The following is a 21,436-nucleotide window of genomic DNA, read 5'->3' on the forward strand; positions in this document are numbered from 1 at the left end:
ACTTCAAAATGAATGGCTATGACTGTTTAGATAATCACTTCATCATTCCAGTTTCACAAATACGAGGATTTGCTGTTTTTTTAATACATTTATTTTGACTTAATTAATCTTTAATTTAATTATCAAACAGTTTAATAGATAACAGTGTAGCAGTCACAGGAAACCTTTTCTGCTTTGATTAGTTTTACCTTTGATACTTTAAGTACATTTTCATGGTTATACTTAAATACAGGGCTTTTGCTTGCAATGGAGTGCTTTTATAGTGTGGTATAATTACTCTGACTCCATCCACCACTGACTACCAGACAGATGGACACAGACTTGGTGTTTTATAACCAGGCAGGAATCAGTCAGAAGAGGCTTAGAGCGCTCTCTATAGTCGACATATTTAATTGGACAGGAAACGCTCAAAAACGGTTGCAGTAATTTCGGGGAGGGGATTTTGCCTTTCATGCAAACACAAGCACATACAGACGCACGAAGACGCATGCAAATAAGGCTCGCGTCGTGTAGAAACAGTAATATAATGAAGTTTTCCTAAGAATTACTCTCAGTCTTTTCTTTACTCTTTTTGCTTTACAAACACAGCACAATAAACAGGCAAAAAATGATGTTAGAGAAGAATATATATATATATATATATATATATATATATATATATATATATATATATATATATATATATATATATATATATATATATATATATATATATATATATATATATATTCTGGACTGAAGTATAAGATACATATAACAAAAAGAATAAAAAAAAACAGTATAAATCCTATACATTTGTTTTACACTTTCAGGTATAGATAGATGTGTTTTCTCTGTTATTGCTCATTTCCTCCAGCAGGGGCCCGAGCAGAGAAAATGTGGGAGGAAAGAGGGAAAAAAAATCCCGGGGACTGAGTCAGCGCGGCGGCGGGTCCAGTCTGCTGCTCCCCCTCAACTTCCGCGGACCGACTTCAGCTCTGCGCACCGCAAACTCAACGCTTCAACACTCAGCCGTGAGCTCGGATGGGTCTAAATCACAGCAAGAAGGCGCAAGACTGAAGAGAGAAGAGCAAACCTGAGCGGACCATCCTGTCTCGTTGAGGTATCGCAGTTTTAAACGCGCTGTTTTCCAAAGTTTGTATCTGGTTATGTGTGCGTAAAACTCCTCTGAACGTGGAACTTCGCCGAGATGATGAGATGCTTTAGCTGCTGCTTGGACGGAAAGTTGAGTTTTAAAGTTTCAGTTTTATGGTGAAGCAAACCAGATCTAGTAAATTAGAGCTCTTCTTTACCAGGAGCTTTGATGAACAATGGGATTAAAACAGATCTGCACAGTAAGTGGATCAACTCTGATTACAGTTGTCTGGCCGGACTCTGTTTGTGGTCATGTAGCTGCACAATGGATAACAAATATTTTCTCTCATCACAGTGTTGTTTGACTTGGGCCTTTGCCTGGATGTGTCTATTTCTACACTGTGACTGACAGGGTGTGTGTGTGTGTGTGTGCGTGTGCATTTTAAGGGTGCAGTCTATGTTCTGGTTGCCTGGGAAAATGAAGTGAATGTAAAGCCTGAGGCAAAGATGGCAGAGGAAGAGAACATGAGCCAGTTTATTTACCCAAACTTAATAGGAACAAATACAGTTTGTTTCACTGAAAAGTGCTTCCTCAGTTTCTTTGTGCTAGTTTGGAACAAATCTTTTACATATGAGGCGGTGATCAATATCTCTGTTATGGCAACTCGCTCCAGTTCAGCTGAGATCTTTATTGTCCCACAAGAGGAGATTGTTTCTGCCTCAAGGCAACATAAAAACAAACCATAAACATGTGTGACAACAGAGCTTTAACCAGTGATCATTGTCATTATTGATTCACCTCATAATGTAATATAATATAATTTTTTGGTTAAATGTTTTGTGAAAATGCTGATCCTAGTTTCCCAGAAAGTTAATGTCTTCTGATTGTCCGTTTTGTTCAGCCTGTAGTTTAAAACTTAGTTTGCTATGACAGAGTGACAGAAACAATCAATCAATTCTCCAAATAGTTGAGAGTATCTAAGACACTCTTAGAATTACATCAATATAATGATATAAAACAGAGAAAAGCAGCATTGCTGAAGAAGTTTGTTTTTGCTTAAAAAATCAGTCAAGCACTTAATTGGCCATCAGAACAGTTTGTTGCATAATTGTCTGTTGATTGAACAACTTATTAATTGCTTGATCGTTTCAGCACTACAGGATCCAAATTAAATCCTGGACTGGAACAAGAAATACCGGCAGAAATAAATTTTTGTTTATTTTTATCTCTTCATGTTTGGAAGTTAGAAATAGGCCTGAAAATCAGTCGCTGCAGTCTGGATATTATGAAGAAGCAGCTTTAAGTAGTTGGACTGTCAGATTGTTGATGCTGCTCTCTTTCTCTCTCCACAAATGCTGAACGTTTACGGTGAAGCTTCATGTCTGTCCGAGTTTCAGCCATGAGTGTTCTTCCTCCTGTCCGAAGGGACCGCATCATCGCTCAGCTCCCTCCGGTAAGATCACCTACCATCATAGCCTCGCTGCCTCCCTAAAGCCGTGCACGGCCTCACGCATCGTCTTCTCTTGTAGTACTTCAGGAAAGAGGCAGCTCTGCACACGAAGGAGGATTTCAGCAACAAAGTGAAGACTGCCTGCCAGGAGCAGCGCACCGGCACTGTGGGGTGAGCACAGCGACCGCAGGCCGGATGACGCCGGAGGTGGGGTGTTGTTTTAGCACTTATTTACCCGCTGCTTCTTCTTCTTTTAAAATCTCTCAGCAGATTTAAGATCTCTAAGGTCATCGTGGTGGGTGACCTGGCTGTGGGGAAAACCTGTCTGATTAATAGGTAAGCTCAATTGCAGTCGCTCACCGTGTGAACGCAGGCTGAGGTGCAGTTCTGGGAAATAAATAACTTCAGGAAAGACGTCAGAGAACATGTTGCTCCTACAAGAAGCTGATCTTTTACTTTAATACTTTCATTTGATTCTCCAATGTGGTATTGCTGCTTTTACTGAAGTAAAAGAACTACTGAGATGCATGTGGCAAAGCTTGTTTAATGAGATCAATTCAGCAGTTCATGAGAAAATTACAAATGAACTACCTTTGTAATCTCACAGTCCTTTAAAGGGTCAGTTCACCCTAATTAAAAAGACATATTTTCTTACTTACTTCCGTGATGTAGCCATCTCTAAAATGTCTTTTTCCAACACAGTACATTAAGGTTGAATAGAGCTTTTTTTTTATGGTGCGCAAAGCACTGGATGCTCACAACTGATTCATGTGTGGATGTGAAAATGAATGGCGGTTTTTCAGGACATCTTGACAAACGAATTGTGTCAAATACATAACTTCCTTCATTGAGGTTATTACTATCAAACAATTACAGACCTACTGTGATATACCACGCACCTGTCTAGTTCCTGGATTGGTTTGAAGACATTTTGTATGTTTCCAGATTTTGCAAAGATGCTTTTGATAAGAACTACAAGGCAACGATCGGTGTCGACTTCGAGATGGAGCGCTTCGAGGTGCTGGGTGTTCCTTTCAGCCTACAGCTGTAAGTCTGCGCTATGATACGTAAAACAAAGTCTGCCTGATGTGTCATTGCTCATCAGTCTCTCTCTGTGTTACAGGTGGGACACTGCAGGCCAAGAGAGGTTCAAGTGCATTGCTTCTACATACTACAGAGGAGCTCAGGGTGAGAGATTAAAGTGTTTTAGAGCAGCAAACCAATGAACTCTTTCTACACACAAAATGCTAACATGCTAAAACAACACATTTTAGTAGCATTTTCATTGCTGTCATGTTTTCTGTTCTTCTTCCAGTTGTCATTATCGTGTTTGATGTAAATGATGTGGCCTCTTTGGGCCACGTGAGGTAAGCTTCTGCATTATGAGCAGCTTGTTGTTGGTGCTTTTTTTTTTCCCGGCTGGAGGGCTTAAAGTCGCGTTTGTCTGCCTGCAGGCAGTGGCTGGAAGACGCCTTGAGAGAGAACGACCCCACCGCTGTTCAGCTGTTCATCGTCGGCACAAAGAAAGACCTGAGTGTAAGTCTTTGTGCTGTTTGAAGTGGACATGCCTGTGAACATTTCTGTGTCTTCTGCCGGAGTCAAATGTCAGTTGTTTGGATTGGTGCCAGCCCCACAAAGCGTTTGTGTGCTGGCTCAGACCTCAAGAATGCAGTTTCCTCATCCTCTATTCATTCTAAGATGTTACTGGCTGTGTTTAATCAATGGAGGGGAGAGAGCAGCATTTTTGTTCACTGGGGTTACCTCGGCTACTTTTAATTTCAGTAAGTTTGTAATTCGTCTTGAATTTTTTGAAGTATCTCTCCTATTATGAAAGGCTACTTACACAACATATCCAAATTGTGTTGCATCATGGGTAATGTAGTCCCCATGTTGTCGTTTTTTTAATTGTGAGTCTGATAGTGTTATAAGAGTCCATGGAGTACTTTTTTAACTTCTATTTTAATTGAATTTGACTTTATTCTCATTTTTACAGAGATGGGGTGAGTACGCTGAGATGTGGTTTAGCTAATTTCTTTCATGTGATTTTAGTAATCCTCAAAAAAACAACAAATTAGATTACCGGAATAAGTGATTTCCTATTTTATAATTTTAAGAAGGTTACTCTCTTCAATCAACAATTTTATTAGTTGATTTTTTGAGGATTTGCTGTTTTTCTTTGTTTTATGTGACAGAAAACTGTTTATCTTTGAGTTGTAGACCAGGACAGGTAATGTGAAGGCCTCACGCTGCCACTTTATAGACCAAACAAATTGTCTGTTGAGCAAGAAAATAATTGTCAGATTAATGGATCATGAAAGGTCAGTCAGTTGCAGAGTATGTCTAGTGTAAAGATTCCTCTTGTGTTTGACTTGATAACGTTTTATTGAACTTGGTCTCCTCTGGTTTCTCTGACAGTCTCCTGCTCAGTACTCTCAGATTGAACAAGATGCCCTGAAACTAGCACAAGAGATCAGAGCTGAATACTGGGCGGTGTCGTCACTGACAGGTGGGTGTTCATGCCCAGGATTCATGTTTTATTTCATCACTTTCTTGTGGGAATTATTCAGAAGCCAAAAACAAGATTTCATAGTTCTATCAAAATAAAAGCATGCCTTTTGTGCACACCATCAATCATACAGGTGGTAGTTAGGTTGAACATTACCTCTATGAAGCCCCTTCACTTAATTGATGCATCCATGCATTATAACAGAACTGCAGTGCAGTTACATGTGCTGTGTCTCACAGAGCTGCGAAGTGCGAGGAGCCGAGCGTCCCATTCATTTTTCCCATAGACAGTATTATGTGACTCACTGTCGGAGAGCTAGAAAATATCTGGTTGTTTGGATAAAAAGTAGAAGGTGCAAGCTGGAGTATGTTGAGATTTTGGAGGTGAAGCTAACTACGACTCCCAATGTGCACTTTGACAAGAAGTGGATTTTATAATCTGCAGTTTAAATCAGTTCAAGTCTGCAGCGACTACTACAACTGTTAAATTCACTACTGCTCTGATTAGCACCTGTGGGTGGACTCTTCTCCACAGCATCAGCACCAGAGGCTCATGGGTATTGTAGTATTTAGAGCCACCTGCCATGCCTATATAATGGATAAATCATGATTTCTCAGAAACACAGTTGAAATAATTGACACTGGTGGCACTGACGTAAATCTAAATGATCAGATTATCCATTTAAATTATTAACTTTATTATTATTGTTCCATTTACGTTTTAATCTTTGCAGTAAAATTATTGTTGCATTAACATTTGAATATTTAAATCAGGTCTGAGTAGAGAAATGAGGGAGGAAGCTGTGGCAGTCAAAGGGAGCATCAAAAGCTGCATCACATTAGCTTCAGCTGCCCTCCCCCACCCTGTTCATTTTCACACAGTCCCTTACCGATCTCTACTTCATGCTGCAGGGGAAAACGTCAAAGAGTTTTTCTTTCGAGTTGCATCTTTGGCATTTGAGACAAACGTTCTCGCTGAGCTGGAGAAAAGTGGATCGAGGCAAATTGGGGACGTTGTCCGTGAGTATCCACACACGTCTCCCTGTAATCATGAGAGCGCTTGTCACGTAGTTTTAACACCCAGCCGTCCATTTGTTTCAGGGATCAGCAGCACTTCAAACAATGTGTACGCTTCATCGAAGAAGAAACAGCCAAACTGCTGTCAGTAAGGATGGAAGCAGGAGTTTAAAGTCAAAGGTGCAGACTGAAAGTGAGGATTTTTCTCAGTGGAAAAAGACTGTGGCTGCTCTCCAGCTCATGGGAGGGATTTTCTGTGGTCAGAGCTGGAGGAGGGACGCCGGAGTAGAACTTCCTGACATCTTTGAGTTCAGTTTTTCCTGGCCTGGAGAGAGTTTTCCTCTGTGGGATGTGGATTCTTGTGGTGTTGCTCAGTTTAACTGGTCTGGAGTTACAGGGTGACACAGCAATTACACAAAAATGACCCTTCTGGTACTGCAGAGATGCCAAAGAATGACTGTGGATGTTTTTAACGTGATGCATGTGTGGACGCTTACCTTAGGGCTTGAATCAAATACTCTGTCTTGCTGCTGTAGTTTCTCTCGTTACTTCTCTAGAATACTCTGGTTTACCTTCAAGTCTGCTGGTTTAAATGACTGTTTTTACTATTTTCATTATACTGTAGAACGAGGTTCTCAACCTTCCTGAAACTTTTGCAGTAAATCCCAAGAAATGCATTCCGTTAGTCATCTCACGGCCCCTCAGATTTATCTGGTGGGGGCTTGACCTCCTGGTTGGGAACCATTCTTGTAGATGCAAGCCTTTTTTCTTGTTTGTTTTATTTACAGCATCATTACTGCTCCATTGGTACTTTTCTTTTTTTTTTTTTTTGCATTTTTACATCAAAAAGTGAAATATTGTTTCTGAATATTTTATCATTTATTTTCTTTGAAATTTCCCATGGTATGTTTTTAAATGTAATAAAAATATATATATAAAAAGGAAAAATACATTTCACAGTGTTTTGAAAATAACAAACATGTATTTTAAAGACGTTATTCAAGAACAAAACTACAATGTCTATGCAGATAAAATTATTTCTTGACCATCTCAGCCTTCGAAAATATCGCTATTCCCCTTTTCTTCTTCGCTGGAGTTGCAAGAAATCACATTTCCTTGCTCACTTTTGAGGGACTCGAGACACTTCTGGTCAATGTGGCTCTGGAGCTCCTCTGGGATGCAGTGAGAGAATTTGTAATTTTCTTTAAGCCACTTTCCTCCTTCGGTGTTCTCGATGGCCACGGCTGCTACACCTGCAGGAAACACAGGGCGATATTTACATTCAGATGCTGAGGATCGTTGAATTTTGGCGTTATAAACCTTGAACCATCTTGGCTGACCTACAACAGTGGCTCCCAGCCTCTCCAGCAGCTGGACGGCAGCCTTCATTGTGCCTCCAGTCTCTATCCATTGGTCCACTAGCAGCACCCTCATACCTTCAGGAAGGAGACATGTCAATATTTATATGAATTTTTTTTTTAAAGCAAACATTAAAAACATGAAATTTTAAACGAGGAAAAGTTCAGATAATACACGACACAAACACAAATCATCTGTTTTTACATATCACTGTCATGACAAATAAATCAAAAATGTTTGTTTTCTGGCAGGACCAGGTTGATCTTTGGTGTATTACAGATGATAAAAAGTGAATCTAGCTCCAAACAGGCCCTCTGTTATGACATCAAAGATACTTCTCCAAATCTTAGAGCAACATCTGGAGAGTTGCTTCACACATTAACACCAGAGGGTGCTGTGCTGCAGGGAATAAATGGGCATAAAGGGAAAGAGCCTGTCAGGTATTGCTGAGGGTTAGGTTGATTTTAGAGCGACAATAATAAGTCAATCAACAGGAGCCGCAACTGTTTTCATTATCAATTAAACATTTTAGTCATTTGTTTAAACACACATATATATTTATTTTCACTATTGTCTGACATTTTAGACAAACTGATTCACAAAACACTTTGATTTGCTGGATTTTCACTATGCAAGAAATAACTATGTTATAGCATGGTCCAAGTTATGCATTTATGTTTAAATTCTGCTTCTTATTTGACTTGTACACTGCAGAGGTACAGCTGTGCATTGAAGCCTAAAACAGCTTTCAGTGCAGAGCTTTGGTGCCAGATGACGAGCTTAGTAAACATGCAAACATTTTGCATTGAAATTATGAAGTTAAAAGAGTGAATAATTTACAAAAACCACAAATAACATACGTCTAAACTTACAACCCTGAGGTGTCCATATTGCCAGCTGGGTAAACATTCATCTTCTCAATAGAAATAACTGACATGGTTGAAGGGTAGGAAGCAAAGGAAGATTAACCTGGTTTTAGCAGATCCACTCTTACTTCCATAGTCTTTTCTGTGCCTGTGTAGTCGGAGTAGTTTTGGCTTTGGGTTGCGACACATAGGTGTCCTGCTTTGCGGACAGCCAGGAAACCTTTTCCCAGGGTGGTGGCAACAGACGCCCCTGAAAAAACATTAAAACATTCATCCACACTGACGGAAGGATATTTCAGAAATAATCGCCTTGTGTTACCCAGTTTAAGAATGCTTTCACACATTGTCATGTGCCATGCGGCAGGGTTCAGGGGAGTTGAAATATCTAAATTTAGTAACATGTTGTGGGGTTAGGTTTCCTGACCAATGCACTAGCAGTGGAACTGCCGCTTAAAATAAAATTAGTGAGAGACACCATGTGCGATTGCTCGTCACCTACTATACATTTCCCTTCCCATGCTTATTTTCCCTTCTTTCGATGAACTGGTTTGTTTCCTTACCAAGAATGAATCCCATTGCATCTATCCCAGCAACCAGGTCAATGGTGTCGTTGTGGAATGGACTGAGAAGGTCTTTGACGCAGTCTGCAAGAGCCTGAATCAAGCGTGAAGACAGTAAATGCACAATATGCAAAGTGTACAAAATACACACATAACTTGTAAATTTCTGTTAGGAATTAGTTTTATACTGTCGTCCGTGAGAGTGGAAGACAGTAGAAACAGTATGAACAGCTCAACAACCTGCTGAGTAACTAGAAATAATCCTTTTTCCCATCATACCTGTGAGTTGCAGTAAAGTCTGGACGGGTCCAGCCAGGCAAACGTTGGTCCTTTTGTGTTGGGTGCCATTAGAGAAAGGTACCATCCTTTACGTCTGTCTGCAGGAACAGCCAACACGTCCATTTGAAAAATAACGCTCGCGTCTGCGCTGTTCCAGGGAGAAACTTGGGTGAATGAACTGAACTGTGAATGAGAGAGAGAGTCCCCCATATCAGATTCTAGGGGGGTGAGTGGTGGGTGGGAGGTGGCTGTTAATAACACTGAACTGACTTATTTTATGTGCAGTGCCCGATTTCTAATTCAAAATCAGCTAATGATTCAGCTAATTTTATGACGACCTCGTCAACCAAGTTCTGACACTGTTCTTTATGACCGAAAGATGATAAATTTGCTGCAAAGGAGATACGTGTCACATTTTTCCATCACTGTTTTTTGCTTCCAGCACCTCTTTGTTTTACAGTAGTGTCTGGTTGCTTTGCCATTAAAGAGCCACGCTATTGTTTTGCACGATTTAGATCATTTCCTACAAACCCTGCACACTTTATATCACTGCCAAATGCAGGCACACCAGAGCGTTTTATTTCTATTAATGCATTTTCTTGCATTCCAGGCAGTCATTACTTTCCTTTCATGTCACTACAGTGCAGGAATATAAACTTATAGAGACTTAAAGCTTTCAGGAGTTATTGTTGCTAATTGTCACATGACAAGCAGTTTGCAATTAATTGTGCATAATAAACAGCCATCTTTCACATGGGGCCAGTGTTGCACATCTCTTTAGATGCTCATATGTGGAATACCTTTTCAAGTTCCTAACTAAAATCACAATTAAAACATAGTTACATACAACTGATTTCCATATCTGTGATTGGTGTTGACACTACTACTCTCCCAAATCCCAAATAAATCTACTTGGATTGCAAATAGGAAAACTGCAGGTGATGAAACGTAGATCTTCAAGGTGCGTCTGTGAAGACTGTGCACCGAAAACAAATCCAACACTTGATAATAATTTAATATCAACCATAGACTGGAGAACCTGTGACTTATGATCTTCTACAACTGCCTCAGGTTATTGTTCTAAATGCTGCTTGGATCTGCAGTCTACAGGCGTTTGCCTACAGGTGTTCGGAATCACCAGAGGATCGGTGTCTAAGTAAGCTCAGGTTGTGATTTTATTCACTGCCGGAGCAACAAAATCCATCCTCATACTGTATTGACAGTATATTTTCATGTTCTCAGACTTGAAAGGTCCTTACAGTTATTAAATAAATAGATCTGAAATTTCACCCTGGTTTGGTGCAACAGAGTTCAAGCTGAGTATTCACCTTTGTGCCAACAGTAACTGTACTTTCCCACAGTTTTGTCTTATGTGTATCTTGCACCACATGAACTTACTGTAAATGTGACACTGGAATGTTCACATGACTTCTTTTGCACATTGTTTGCACACGATTTACAAGGTAATACTTATGAGCAAATATAAACATATGAGCATGTCTGACTGATAGTGCTTTAAATACGTAGAATATATTCTGGCAAATGCATAAACCTGCAGTAACAGATTTTTGCCACTTGGGGGCAGCGTAAACAAGCTTTAAACAACATTAGCACATAATATTATCAATTCTTTACAAGTAGTTGCTCATTAACACACCCCGCGATTACAGAGCAACTTTATTATTTATTCTGAGTCATATTTTTGTCCACCTGGTGAATATAAGTCCAACATTTACTCTCTTTTTCTGTCCGTGTTTGGTACAAAATGCTCCGCTACGATAACCAGCTAGCAGCTAACATCCATTGTCTGCTGTCTGGTGCTGAGCGGGTAGAGTACTGTTGGCTTTTAGAGGTTTTTAGCTGACACAGCTGCTGAGTCCAGAAATGAGCAGATCAGAGCAGTGAGACTAAACCAAAACACTGAGCTGAAAGACACTTCCAGGAAAAAACCTTCACATTGACGTTGGCTGATTTTGACACCAGGACACTGTAGATGTATCACCAGTTGTAAGTAAGTAAGTAGTAATTTTACTCAAATATTGTACTTAGGTACAATTTTTCATGTACTTTACTTGAGTATTTCCATTTTAAATGCACCGTATGTCACTTCTCCTGCTAGGGGTCTCTCACTCAAAACAATAATAAAAGACGTAGTTTGATGACATCAAAGTTGAGTTGTTGGTAAAGAGGATGTGACAGCAATGGCAGGCGACCAGATGAAAAGCACCTTTACCTTGAAGAAAATGACAGATTTCTCTGGGTTTGAACATTGTTGGAAACATTTGGGGTAATGTAAGAACACAACTCTTTAATTCTACATTTAACCTACTTTATACTTCAGCTTCATTACGTGTCACAGATCAGATAACGATGCAGTCATGACTTCTTCACTGGACATCGTACTGTAAAGTTTATGGCTTTCATTTTAATTTAACAGCTTCTATAGCAGGAAACTTGTCAAAAAGTTAAATGATTTACTTTTTACTTTACTTCAGTTGAGTTTTTCAAAAGTAATATTTTATTGCTGTGATCACCACAATCAAAAACCCTTCCCCCTCCATTATATTGTGTTGGCAGCAGAGCTCAAAAGCTCAGCAGCCAAAACTATCTGCACAGATCCAACTACGGTAAGAAACGATGTTTGACTTTTGATTTTTGGCCAGCTTCAAGAGAAGAACACATTTTACTTAATGCATGTTAAATATACCTACTTCTAGCACACCTGATACAAATGAACACCATTTATACTGATGAGGTAATCGTTAGGCATCGCAGAGAAGTGTCCTTCAGTCAGGCACAGACTCCTCAACTCCTGAAGGGGGCGCTGTTCTGCAGCTGGCCTCTCTGTGGATGAGAGTATATGAAAAGAGCCTTACCCAGCAAGAGACTGTACAGTACATATTTGACCAAGTGTCACCTTTCTGTTAGTTGACTCCAAATCCTTCCTGGAGGACAGCAGGATTATTTCCCTCATATTGCTCCAAATCCCTCCTGCAGTGACCACTTCAATTCATGAGAAACTTTTTTTCTTCTTCTCCCCTCCCTCAAGATCTGGTCGAATGTTGCCTCTGGTGATTTTACATCATTTTTCTCCGCCTTCCAACAATCCGATTTCAGTGCCTTGAGTAGGCTGGATCCCCGCCTCTAGAGCTCCCTCTAAGACCAACCATGTGACGAAACACTGTGCTGATTAGAAACCAGAGCTGACAAGAGGTTTTTCTTTTCTCTGGGAATGGCCACTTGCTCACAGATGCAGAGGACTCTGCATTGCATCACGCATAGGTCAGATGGGTATTGATCAAACACAGATCTGAGCTGATGTGATAAACTGCAACACTGCAGCTGCAGATAATGACTGAATGAATTCAGGTTTTTGTTACTTTGTCATACGTCCAGTGTGCATGAGCATACAGGATCCAAGATGCTGCACATTTTCAAACATCACTGCAAAAGTCAACAAATAAATAAATTAATACATTTTCAAGACGAAGTGAAATCAGAAAAAAATGCAAATTAAACAATCCACCTTGGCTTCTCCTTTGAGTTAGCAAACTTAAACACAATTATGTTAAACAAATGAGCTCCCCTTTATTATAGTTATTATATATATTTCATTTTCTCCCAAAGTCACACAACCCACCCAATCTTGGCCAACATCAGTTAGAGGAAAAATACCAGCTCTCAACTGCACAATACAGATGTTTGGCTTCAAGATAAGACACAAGTAACATATGAACATGTGATTCATGTCATTTTATTCAATATGATTGGATAAAATTTGATGTATTTGACTGTCAGGGAATTATTGTGCGTTTAATGTGATAGACAGAGAGGCTTAATGGATATAACAGTTTATCACAGTTTAACATGATGAAATCTTAGAAGTAATAGCTTTTAGTGACACACATCACCATGAGGCAATCTGAAGCATCCATCCATCAGTTCAGCCTCACTCTCGTGGGCCGCCGAGGCCCTTCAGTCAGTGGGGCTTGCGTGCGACAGCGCCAACCTTTCTCCACATTCCACAATGAAAGAGTTTTGTCCCTACATTGTGATTTAGGTCATCACCAATTCAGTGCCTGTTTTGTGGCATTTGAAAGATGTCCAATCTCCTGGGTTGGTACAATCACCCCATGCCTGTTACCATGGAAAGCGGGGTGAACTAGAACCTCCTCCGTGCGTGTTCCCAAAGTAAATCTCCACTTTCTAGGAGCTGAGGGGGTTGGGAGGTAACTTGCGGTCATTTCTCTCTCTCTCTCTCTCTCTCTCTCTCTCTCTCTCTCTCTCTCTGCAGTGAAAGATGCTTGAGGTTCATGCTCTACACACCCACAAATTAACCATCTCCTCTCCTGCATGTTCGAATGCAGCGAGGTAACATACTGGTGGTGATATCTGCCCTCAGAGTGCATCAGCGCTCTCATGTACAAAGGTATTCTACCCAGGCTGGAAAACTAGAGAGGTTAATTCGGCTGACTCCTCCCAGCGTTGCCATTTATCGTATTAATAATCACACCACTTCAGCTTCGCCTTAAAAGTGGGAGGGCTGCGCGAGAGCGCCGGAAAACGGCGAGGAGCTGTCTCCGTTACGCGTGGTGCTGAAAGTGCCACTCGCCGCATCATGTGGTCGGTCTTCTTTGTCTTTCTGTCTTATCTGGACAGAAACTTCGTCATGGGCGACTTCCTGAGCCGCGCTTTGGACGCAGACAAGGAGAGCAAAGAAATGTTCTCCATGCTTAACGGCACCTTTTGCGCAAAAATGTCAACCGTCGGGGAGAATTTCCTCTACCAGGTGTCGGACGGGGCCGAGGTGGTGCGCTCCGTCGTCAGCCCCGCCGGGAGGCTTGTGAACTGCTCGGTCATTGTGAACCAGATGCAGGTGAAATCGTTCATGCATGAGTGCAGGTTGGGTCTGAAAGAGCAGAGAGCCGGGTGGCAACTGGAGACGCGTTTTGCGCGCATGGATGAAGCCAAACTGATGTGCCGGGAGCTCAAAGAGAGGTCGGGGCGCAGCGGCAGGGTGAAAACGAGTAACAGTGATGACTCTGAGCTGCGGGAGAAGGTTTTAAAAAGATCAAGGAGAGGCTTTACGTATCCCGGGACCTTGTGGTGTGGGGCTGGAAACATGGCTGATCATTACGACCAGCTGGGTAGGTTATACAATATCTTTAAGCAAATTAAGTTAATTATGTGTGTGATTGTGTGCCAAGTGTCAACCGGTTTCATAATTCTGACCTTCATGCTGCAGGAGAATTTGCAGAGACCGACAGCTGCTGCCGTATTCACGACCACTGTCCCCACGTCGTCCACCCCTTCTCCTCAAAATATGGCCACACTAATTTCAAGTGGCACTCCATCTGTCATTGTGACTGTGATAATACGTGAGTATTAACAAAAAAAAACTACACTATTGATTGCATTCTCACATTAAGTCTCACCTCAGTGTATGGGACAAAAAAGCCCCTGTCAAGTCACTGTTAACTGGACCCTTGTTGAGTTTTGAAGCGTATGTCCAAACATTCCTGTGTTTAAGATACTCTTTAGATGAACTGCATACAGACAGACTTTTGAAAAGTGTTGCTCACTGAGTTGTAAATGACGCATGAGTATAACAGGATACGTGAAACAATGGATACGACCTATTTTCATAAAAAGCTTTGCATCATTATGCAATAGAATGTTAACAAATCAGGGGTTTTAAGAAGGTCCTTCTGAGACAGAAGTCAGAACATATCAGGAGGACTTACTTGTAAATGTTGACCAAAGGACAAAAATAAAGCAAGAACTGCATAATAATGTTGCAATGATCAGCTGAATACGGTGCCTGATTTGACACCTAAAAACTGAGATTATGGGTTAATGCAAAATTTTTAACTCAAGTTTGGAACAGCTTGGCACTGTAGATACCTTGCAAATGCATTATATTCCAGGATCTATGTTGGTATGTTTATCATTAAATCAGCTGCACGCTGCACTTAGAGCAGTGAGCATCTAAGTGGAATCATAGCAACAAGTCAAACATGCCAAATATGCCTATATGTCCGTTTTTGGAGTTACTCTACTGCTAGAGGTCAATGATTCCCCCAAAGAGGCGACTGGAAATGAGCCTGAATGTTTGCTCTGGCTGACACTCTCTGCAGGTTGAAAGACTGTCTGAGGAAAGTCAACGACACGTCTTCCAGGATCGTTGGTCAGGCGTTCTTCAATGTCATCGGTGTGCCTTGCTTTGACTTCGTATATGAGGAGCAGTGTGTAGAGCGGCATTGGTACGGCATGTAAGTATCACTGTACTCCGGTGTTAAACTTTTAAGTAGATTTGGAACACGGTGAGCTGTATTACTCTCTAAAACCACCACACACAACCCCCCTTACTTTGCTCTCTCGTAGGTGTAAACGATATGAGAAGCTTCCCATTGCTGTGCTGCAAGAGGCGGTGCCGTATGACTTTGGTGGTATTGACGTCATTGACGAGCTGCCGCTGCCCTCTCACAAGAAGACAGATTCCAAGAAAAGCGAGAAGGAAGACACCCCAGAGAGTACAACACAGTCTACGATGTCAGGCCCCGAAGAGCCGTCACTCAGAAATGTTGTCACCGCTGCCGAGGACTTCATCAAGGTCCTCGCGACTGTCTCCACCTCCCAAAGCTCCAACAACGACTCCGATAAAGGTGAGACGCAGAGCTCAGAGAAGAAGAAGAGGAAGAACACAGGGAAGAAGAAGAAACCCAACAAAAAGCAGAAAGGAAAAGGAAAGGGGAGGAAGAGGAAGCAGAAAGCAGAGGCAGGGGTTAAAATCGAGGAAGGAGCTGCAGTTTCGACCTCTGGCACCAAAGCAGAAGAAGTCATCGCTCTAAGTAACTTCATCAGCGAGTCACACAAACACGACCAGCCGAGCAGAAACACAAACCGAGCCGGCGGCAGTGAATACGAGCTCGGAGGAAAGGAAGGGCCCTCCAATGAAGTCATGAAAGATGAACCGGTGATGGATAAGGAGGCTGTTTCTGTCACGCCAGTCCAGGAGAAACCAGAAGAAATCACTCTTTCTGCATCAACGAACACAACCACTGCAGCTCCACAGAGAGCAAAAACCAGAGGGTTAAGAAAGGGGGAGAGAAAGAAGAGCAAGACAGTCCCTCTTTCTTCTTCTGAAAAGCTTGCAATGAACACAACAGATGTTTCGGTCCCCACCGTCATTACAATATCCCCAGCGGCACGGCCCGAGCAACAAAGCTTAAGCAGCGCCACTGAAAAGCGACCTGCTGACAGCACTGCCAGGACCCCCGTCAAAGTCAAAAGGAACAGGTCAAAGGAGAGAGGAGAGAGACAGGGGAGGAAAAAAAGGAGGAAAGAGTGCTCGGCTTCTCCCATTGTGGCCACTCCCTGTGAAAATTCCCCTGCCGACAATCTGAAAGTGATCCCTCTCGCCGGGGCTCCCACCGTACCGTTGGTGCCCACCACAGGGCGGCAGGTTTCACACAGGCCGGACATTCATGGAGGGAAGACGATCGGTCAAGTTACGTCTCTGAACTCCACCTTTAGTGTTTTGAAAAGGCAAAGGTCTCGAGAGAGAGGACTGAGAAACAGGAGGAGGAAAACAGTTCTGCCTCTTTCAAGTGAAAATCCACTTTTTCACAGCAGCTTCGAAAACGCGCTTCCTGTTCTTCCAACTCCAGAGCCGAGCGATGCACTGAGCGGCCCTGCAACTGCTGCTGCAGTCAGTCCCACAGAGGCAACAGAAGCTCACAGTGAATGGAGGCTTTTTACCACTGTCACAGCATCGTCCATCATCACAAAAAAACACAGGCAGACAAGCAGACAGCAGAGAAAACCGAGAAAGAAAGCCGTACCTCTCAGTGATGGCGTTTCCGTCCGCAAACTAAGTGAACAAACACCAATGACATTTGTAACCACGCCACCCAAAGTCGCCACTACTGAGGAGCCCGATCTACAGAGATCTGAGAGGACCTCCACCACCACTTCAGCGGCTCCCGTCATGAGTCCAATTCAGTTATCTATCGAGAAGGCAAAAGCACAATTCAGCAGGAAGAAGAGGAGGAAAGCAGCAACTAGACAGCAGTGAGCCACATGGTGCAAGCTTAGCAGGATAGGCTCAAAGACAAGGCACATTAGCTGGCCAGGCTCACTTGTTCATGAGTGGAATACATGAAAAATATTCAAAGTATAATCTCTTCTGGTTCAGCATTTAAATCACAGAAATGGACACAAGTCAAATCTGATCGTAATGTGAGAATCATGTTTTAAAACACTGTATTCTGCACGTCTATAATAAAATTTCTGAATGATTATGAACATATCTGAGTGCCTCAATTTCTATTCAGTGATGAAATAAACTAAAGCAACATTCTTCATTTTTAGTTTGGCATTTCGGGAAATACGTTTTGTTGTTTTGTTAGATGAGGATATTGATGCTACTTTCATACCTGTATGCTAAGTATGAAGCTACCACCTGCGGCCGCTTGCTTAAAACGACAACATGTCGTATGATTACACTTTGGTTTTTGCACAAATCAAACAAACTACATCTGAAGTGTTAATTAGTCAGCTTTAGAGATGGTGATAGGTGGATTTTGTCTCCTTTGCACAGAGCCAGGCTAACTGTTTCCCCCTGTTTAAAGTCTCTGAGCTAAGCTAAGCTAAGCGCCGCTAGCTGTAGCTTTACATTTACCATTAAGACATGAGTGAATTCTCTGCACAAGGTCAAACAACACCTTTTAATGCTGTAAATATCTGAAATGATAATAAGGCTATTTAGGTCAAATATGACAATATTGTGAGCAGAGAGAGCTATATAGATAGCGAGATGGATAGAAATGACCTTTTAAAAACCCATCTGTGTGCACATTCTCTTGTTAGCTCAGGTGGAAATATTTAATCAAAAGGAGTAAATTGGAAATCTAAAACGCAGAGGCTTAGCACTAACCTGCTTACCCTGCTTTTAATTTTTCATGAACCTTTCTTTCCATACTGCACGGAAACCATGCCAAGAAAATTCAGGGAGTTTATGGACTGTGTTCCTTTGTTCACTGGGACTTTGGACCTTAGTTACCCCCCCTGTGTGGTTTAAAGCAGGGTCACATTCTCTATACAGATTAGGTGCTCACTTCGCACTTTACTTTCACCTCTCAACCCATGAGGGCTGTCGCAGGCTGACATCCTCCAGGTCAGCTGATTCTCACATGCTTGCACAAGAGGAATTTATCTGGATGAGTTTGAAAGGGTGAGATGTCCACATTAGATCGCCATCACATCTGACACTGGCATATTTAGGAAGTATTTTACTGTGCAGCGTCTAATTATCTCGCGTATAAAGAGTGGGAATGAGGCAACAATGCCGACTTTCACGATACAGCTCAAGTTTCCAGATTTTTTGGAAGCCACCCAAGCATTCAGAGCTTTCACAGTCAGTCATAAGCTGACATGGCAGAATGATGAACACAGTTGGATCTGTGATAAAAACCATTTCTCACAGCGGGGGAAGAAAAAGTGGCTGGAATTTTCCATTTCATTTGGGTTCATGTTTGGGCTTTTTATGTTTAAGTTCAAAAACCCAACATCTACATGCTGATTAAAAGTCTAGGTTGGGATTATGAAACCAAATGATTATGAAGCTCTGCAATACCTGAATACTCTGAATACCCCCTGTTTGTTGCTTAAAAGCCCAAAGGACACCCAATATATAGGATATTGTTATTCCACACAGGTATTACTCATGCTTCCACATAAACAACTTTCATTTACATAAGAAACAAAACACTGAAAAAAAGTGTGTGCGTGCAGCTTGTGTTTGTAAGGCTACTTTGGTCTCTCCAAATCAGATTTATATGAGGATAAAGAATGATTAACACACTTACAGAGGTCAACACACACTCACACACACACACAGGCTAATGGTTGAACAGAGTATGCCCATGCAATGTTTTGTTGAATGCGTGATTGATATTTAGTAAAAGTTTAATTTTACGAATGTATTGTAATTGACTTTTAGTCACTTGGGGGCAGCAGAAACAAACCATGAACGTAAAATTGACATGCAGTTACATCTTTAGATAATTTGGCAAAATTGCTAGCAGTTGCTGAGGGCAACTAAGAGTGTTTTTGGCCTCCTAATGGATCTAGGTCCAATATTCTCTCTCTTTTAGCTCCGTTATTGATCTCCACCAACTCCTGGAGGAAAGATCTGTGTCTTTTGCTGTTAAATACTCTGCTGGGTTCACAAGTGAGTCACTAAGTGTGTCTGTGAGCTGGTGATGCAGTTTCAGGCTGGACGGCTATATGATGAGCCAACCCCCGCCACCCCACAAAACATTGGCTGGATGCCCACTGGGCAGGGGTCGTGTGAGGGTTTTGACCCCGGCCCATTACTGCACATGGCTTTGAAATACATGAGAGATCGTATTAGGAGGCGCACTCTGGTCAGGCAGAAAAACACACAAAGGGACATACATGTGCGACAATGAGAGGAGATCACGGCCTGTGGCGTCCTATTAGGTGAAGAATCCAATAATCCATTATATTCACCAACTCAGAGAGAGTTTATTGATCTATAGAAACTAACCTGTAGTGGTTTAATTGACTGGTGTCGCACTGATGGATGAGGGAGAGAGGTCTTCTGAAACAGGAAACAACACCACTCTGCAATTACCGACAATCCTGCGATCCTGCAGGGCTGCAAAGTGCTTCACAGACACTGAAAAGCATTTGAGTATTTAAATCAAAGACAAGCTACGTTTTAACAGAATAAGAACAAAAAAGGAAAAGAAAGCTTTAATAAAAGTCACCCTTAAACCAGTGAAACCTTTGCTGACTGCGGTAATAATTCTGGCTCTGTGTCTTCATATCTTAAGATGATGCCTAAAAATTCAACCCTGTCAAACATTATTAGCCAATCTAGGCGTTATTGGACACAATAAATGCTCAGCAGTCCTGAGCATTTATTGTGTCCAATAACGCCTTAATTCCCTTTTATGCTGTAGGACAATGCAATGTTTCTGTGATGGTTTTCAATAAAGCTGCATGAAAAAGTTAACTCTGTTGCTTTACACCGACTGGATCAGGTACTGACATTAAACTGAGAGCCTCATCCTATCACACACAAAATCAAAATGGAAACATCCTTCACCTGTTAATAAAATAGGAAATCTGCAGTCCAGGAGGCAACATATTTACTCACCTGCTCATTGAGTCTGTGCAACAGCTTTGTGACTGTGAAGGACTTCATGCAATTTAAGAAATCAGCATTACAGGTCAATTCAACAAATCTTTTTTTTTTATTAAATTTCATGTAATCAGAAAATTTGAAATCATCAAACATTGACAATACCAGACAGCAACTTGCCTTTTTCTGCTTATATACAAGCCCAGTAATGATGCTTTGCTCCTGGCAGGTGATGGCGGCAAAGTCTTGCCCCATTTCTCTGACACATATTTTCTGTTTGGGTGCCAGGGGTTGTCCAGCTGGCCAAAGCCATTGAGCCAAGTGCTTTGCCAACATTTGTGTATGTATTCAATAGGCTCTGTGTAAATGGGTGTTCATTAACATCAGAAAGACGGTGGGTGGTGGTTGGCAGTCGCCCGCTAACCTTGGCTTTCCTCAGAACTGCAAACTGAGCAGCTCTGATGAATCTGGCAGCAGGTTTCTCTGTCAGCAGGAGCTCCTCGTGGTCTGTTACCCACTAAAACAGCAGCTGGTGACTTTAAGGGAACAGCATGTTAGGGTTAAACAAATGACCTCTACAGTCTCTACACTCCCCATCACAGGCGCTAGATCAGATTTTACACATCAGATATAAAAACACTGACTTTACGCCGCTGCTAATGACCCATGTTATTCATACATTACTCCCTTTTTGTCACAAACATTGCATTTTTAAAAATATTTGTGAGGAGGCTCCACTCAGGCATGTCAGTTTTTGAGTTCTGACCATGAGGTCAATATTGTGGAGGAGGTGTGTAACACTGTGCTTGTGACCTCTAGTGGGCAAAGCCTGCAAGAGCTTCAGTGTTTAATTCTATCATTTTCTGTCATCTTGTAATGTCAGAGGTTTTGGCACTGGGGGGAGTCAAAGTGTCAGCAAAGTCTGCAGATCGTAATTAAGTAACTACAATATCAACACCTGCCTCCAGTCTCCCATTATTTATATATTATGGTCTTACTCCTATGAAATTACTTCTTGTTGCTTAGAAAGGCCAAGTAAGTACCCTGAAAAGACAATACATTTTTATCATTTAGGTAATATTTAATTGATTTATTGCATCGTTGGTTTGTGAGGCCTTGTTTTCATGACGTTCAGGAAGTTATGCTTCCTGG

The 21,436-nt window shown here is 41.6% G+C and overlaps 2 protein-coding genes across 4 annotated transcripts; one reads left to right on the top strand and one right to left on the bottom strand.

Annotated features, from left to right (window-relative positions):
• The first annotated feature begins 926 nt into the window (after window positions 1–926).
• Window positions 927–6,853, top strand: rab34a (RAB34, member RAS oncogene family a). 3 transcript variants are annotated; one of them, XM_041940395.1, is made up of 11 exons: window positions 927–1,102; window positions 2,450–2,528; window positions 2,605–2,696; window positions 2,793–2,861; window positions 3,471–3,572; window positions 3,649–3,713; window positions 3,841–3,892; window positions 3,980–4,061; window positions 4,941–5,031; window positions 5,943–6,050; window positions 6,132–6,853. In XM_041940395.1, exons 2-11 carry the CDS (start codon window positions 2,454–2,456, stop codon window positions 6,197–6,199), a joined length of 804 nt encoding a protein of 267 aa, XP_041796329.1. In that variant the 5' UTR covers window positions 927–1,102; window positions 2,450–2,453; the 3' UTR covers window positions 6,200–6,853. The 3 variants fall into 3 exon arrangements, with proteins under 3 accessions (XP_041796329.1, XP_041796330.1, XP_041796332.1); XM_041940396.1 differs by having other exon boundaries at window positions 2,796–2,861; XM_041940398.1 differs by having other exon boundaries at window positions 2,473–2,528.
• Window positions 6,222–9,234, bottom strand: zgc:174895 (uncharacterized protein LOC100126024 homolog). Its single transcript, XM_041940875.1, has 6 exons — window positions 9,112–9,234; window positions 8,833–8,926; window positions 8,376–8,522; window positions 7,388–7,483; window positions 7,172–7,300; window positions 6,222–6,427 (listed from the first exon to the last, which is right to left on the bottom strand). Exons 1-6 carry the CDS (start codon window positions 9,232–9,234, stop codon window positions 6,222–6,224), a joined length of 795 nt encoding a protein of 264 aa, XP_041796809.1.
• Window positions 9,235–21,436: the final 12,202 nt, after the last annotated feature.

This window comes from Chelmon rostratus, chromosome 7 (assembly GCF_017976325.1).
Source record: "Chelmon rostratus isolate fCheRos1 chromosome 7, fCheRos1.pri, whole genome shotgun sequence".
NCBI lineage: Eukaryota > Metazoa > Chordata > Actinopteri > Chaetodontiformes > Chaetodontidae > Chelmon > Chelmon rostratus.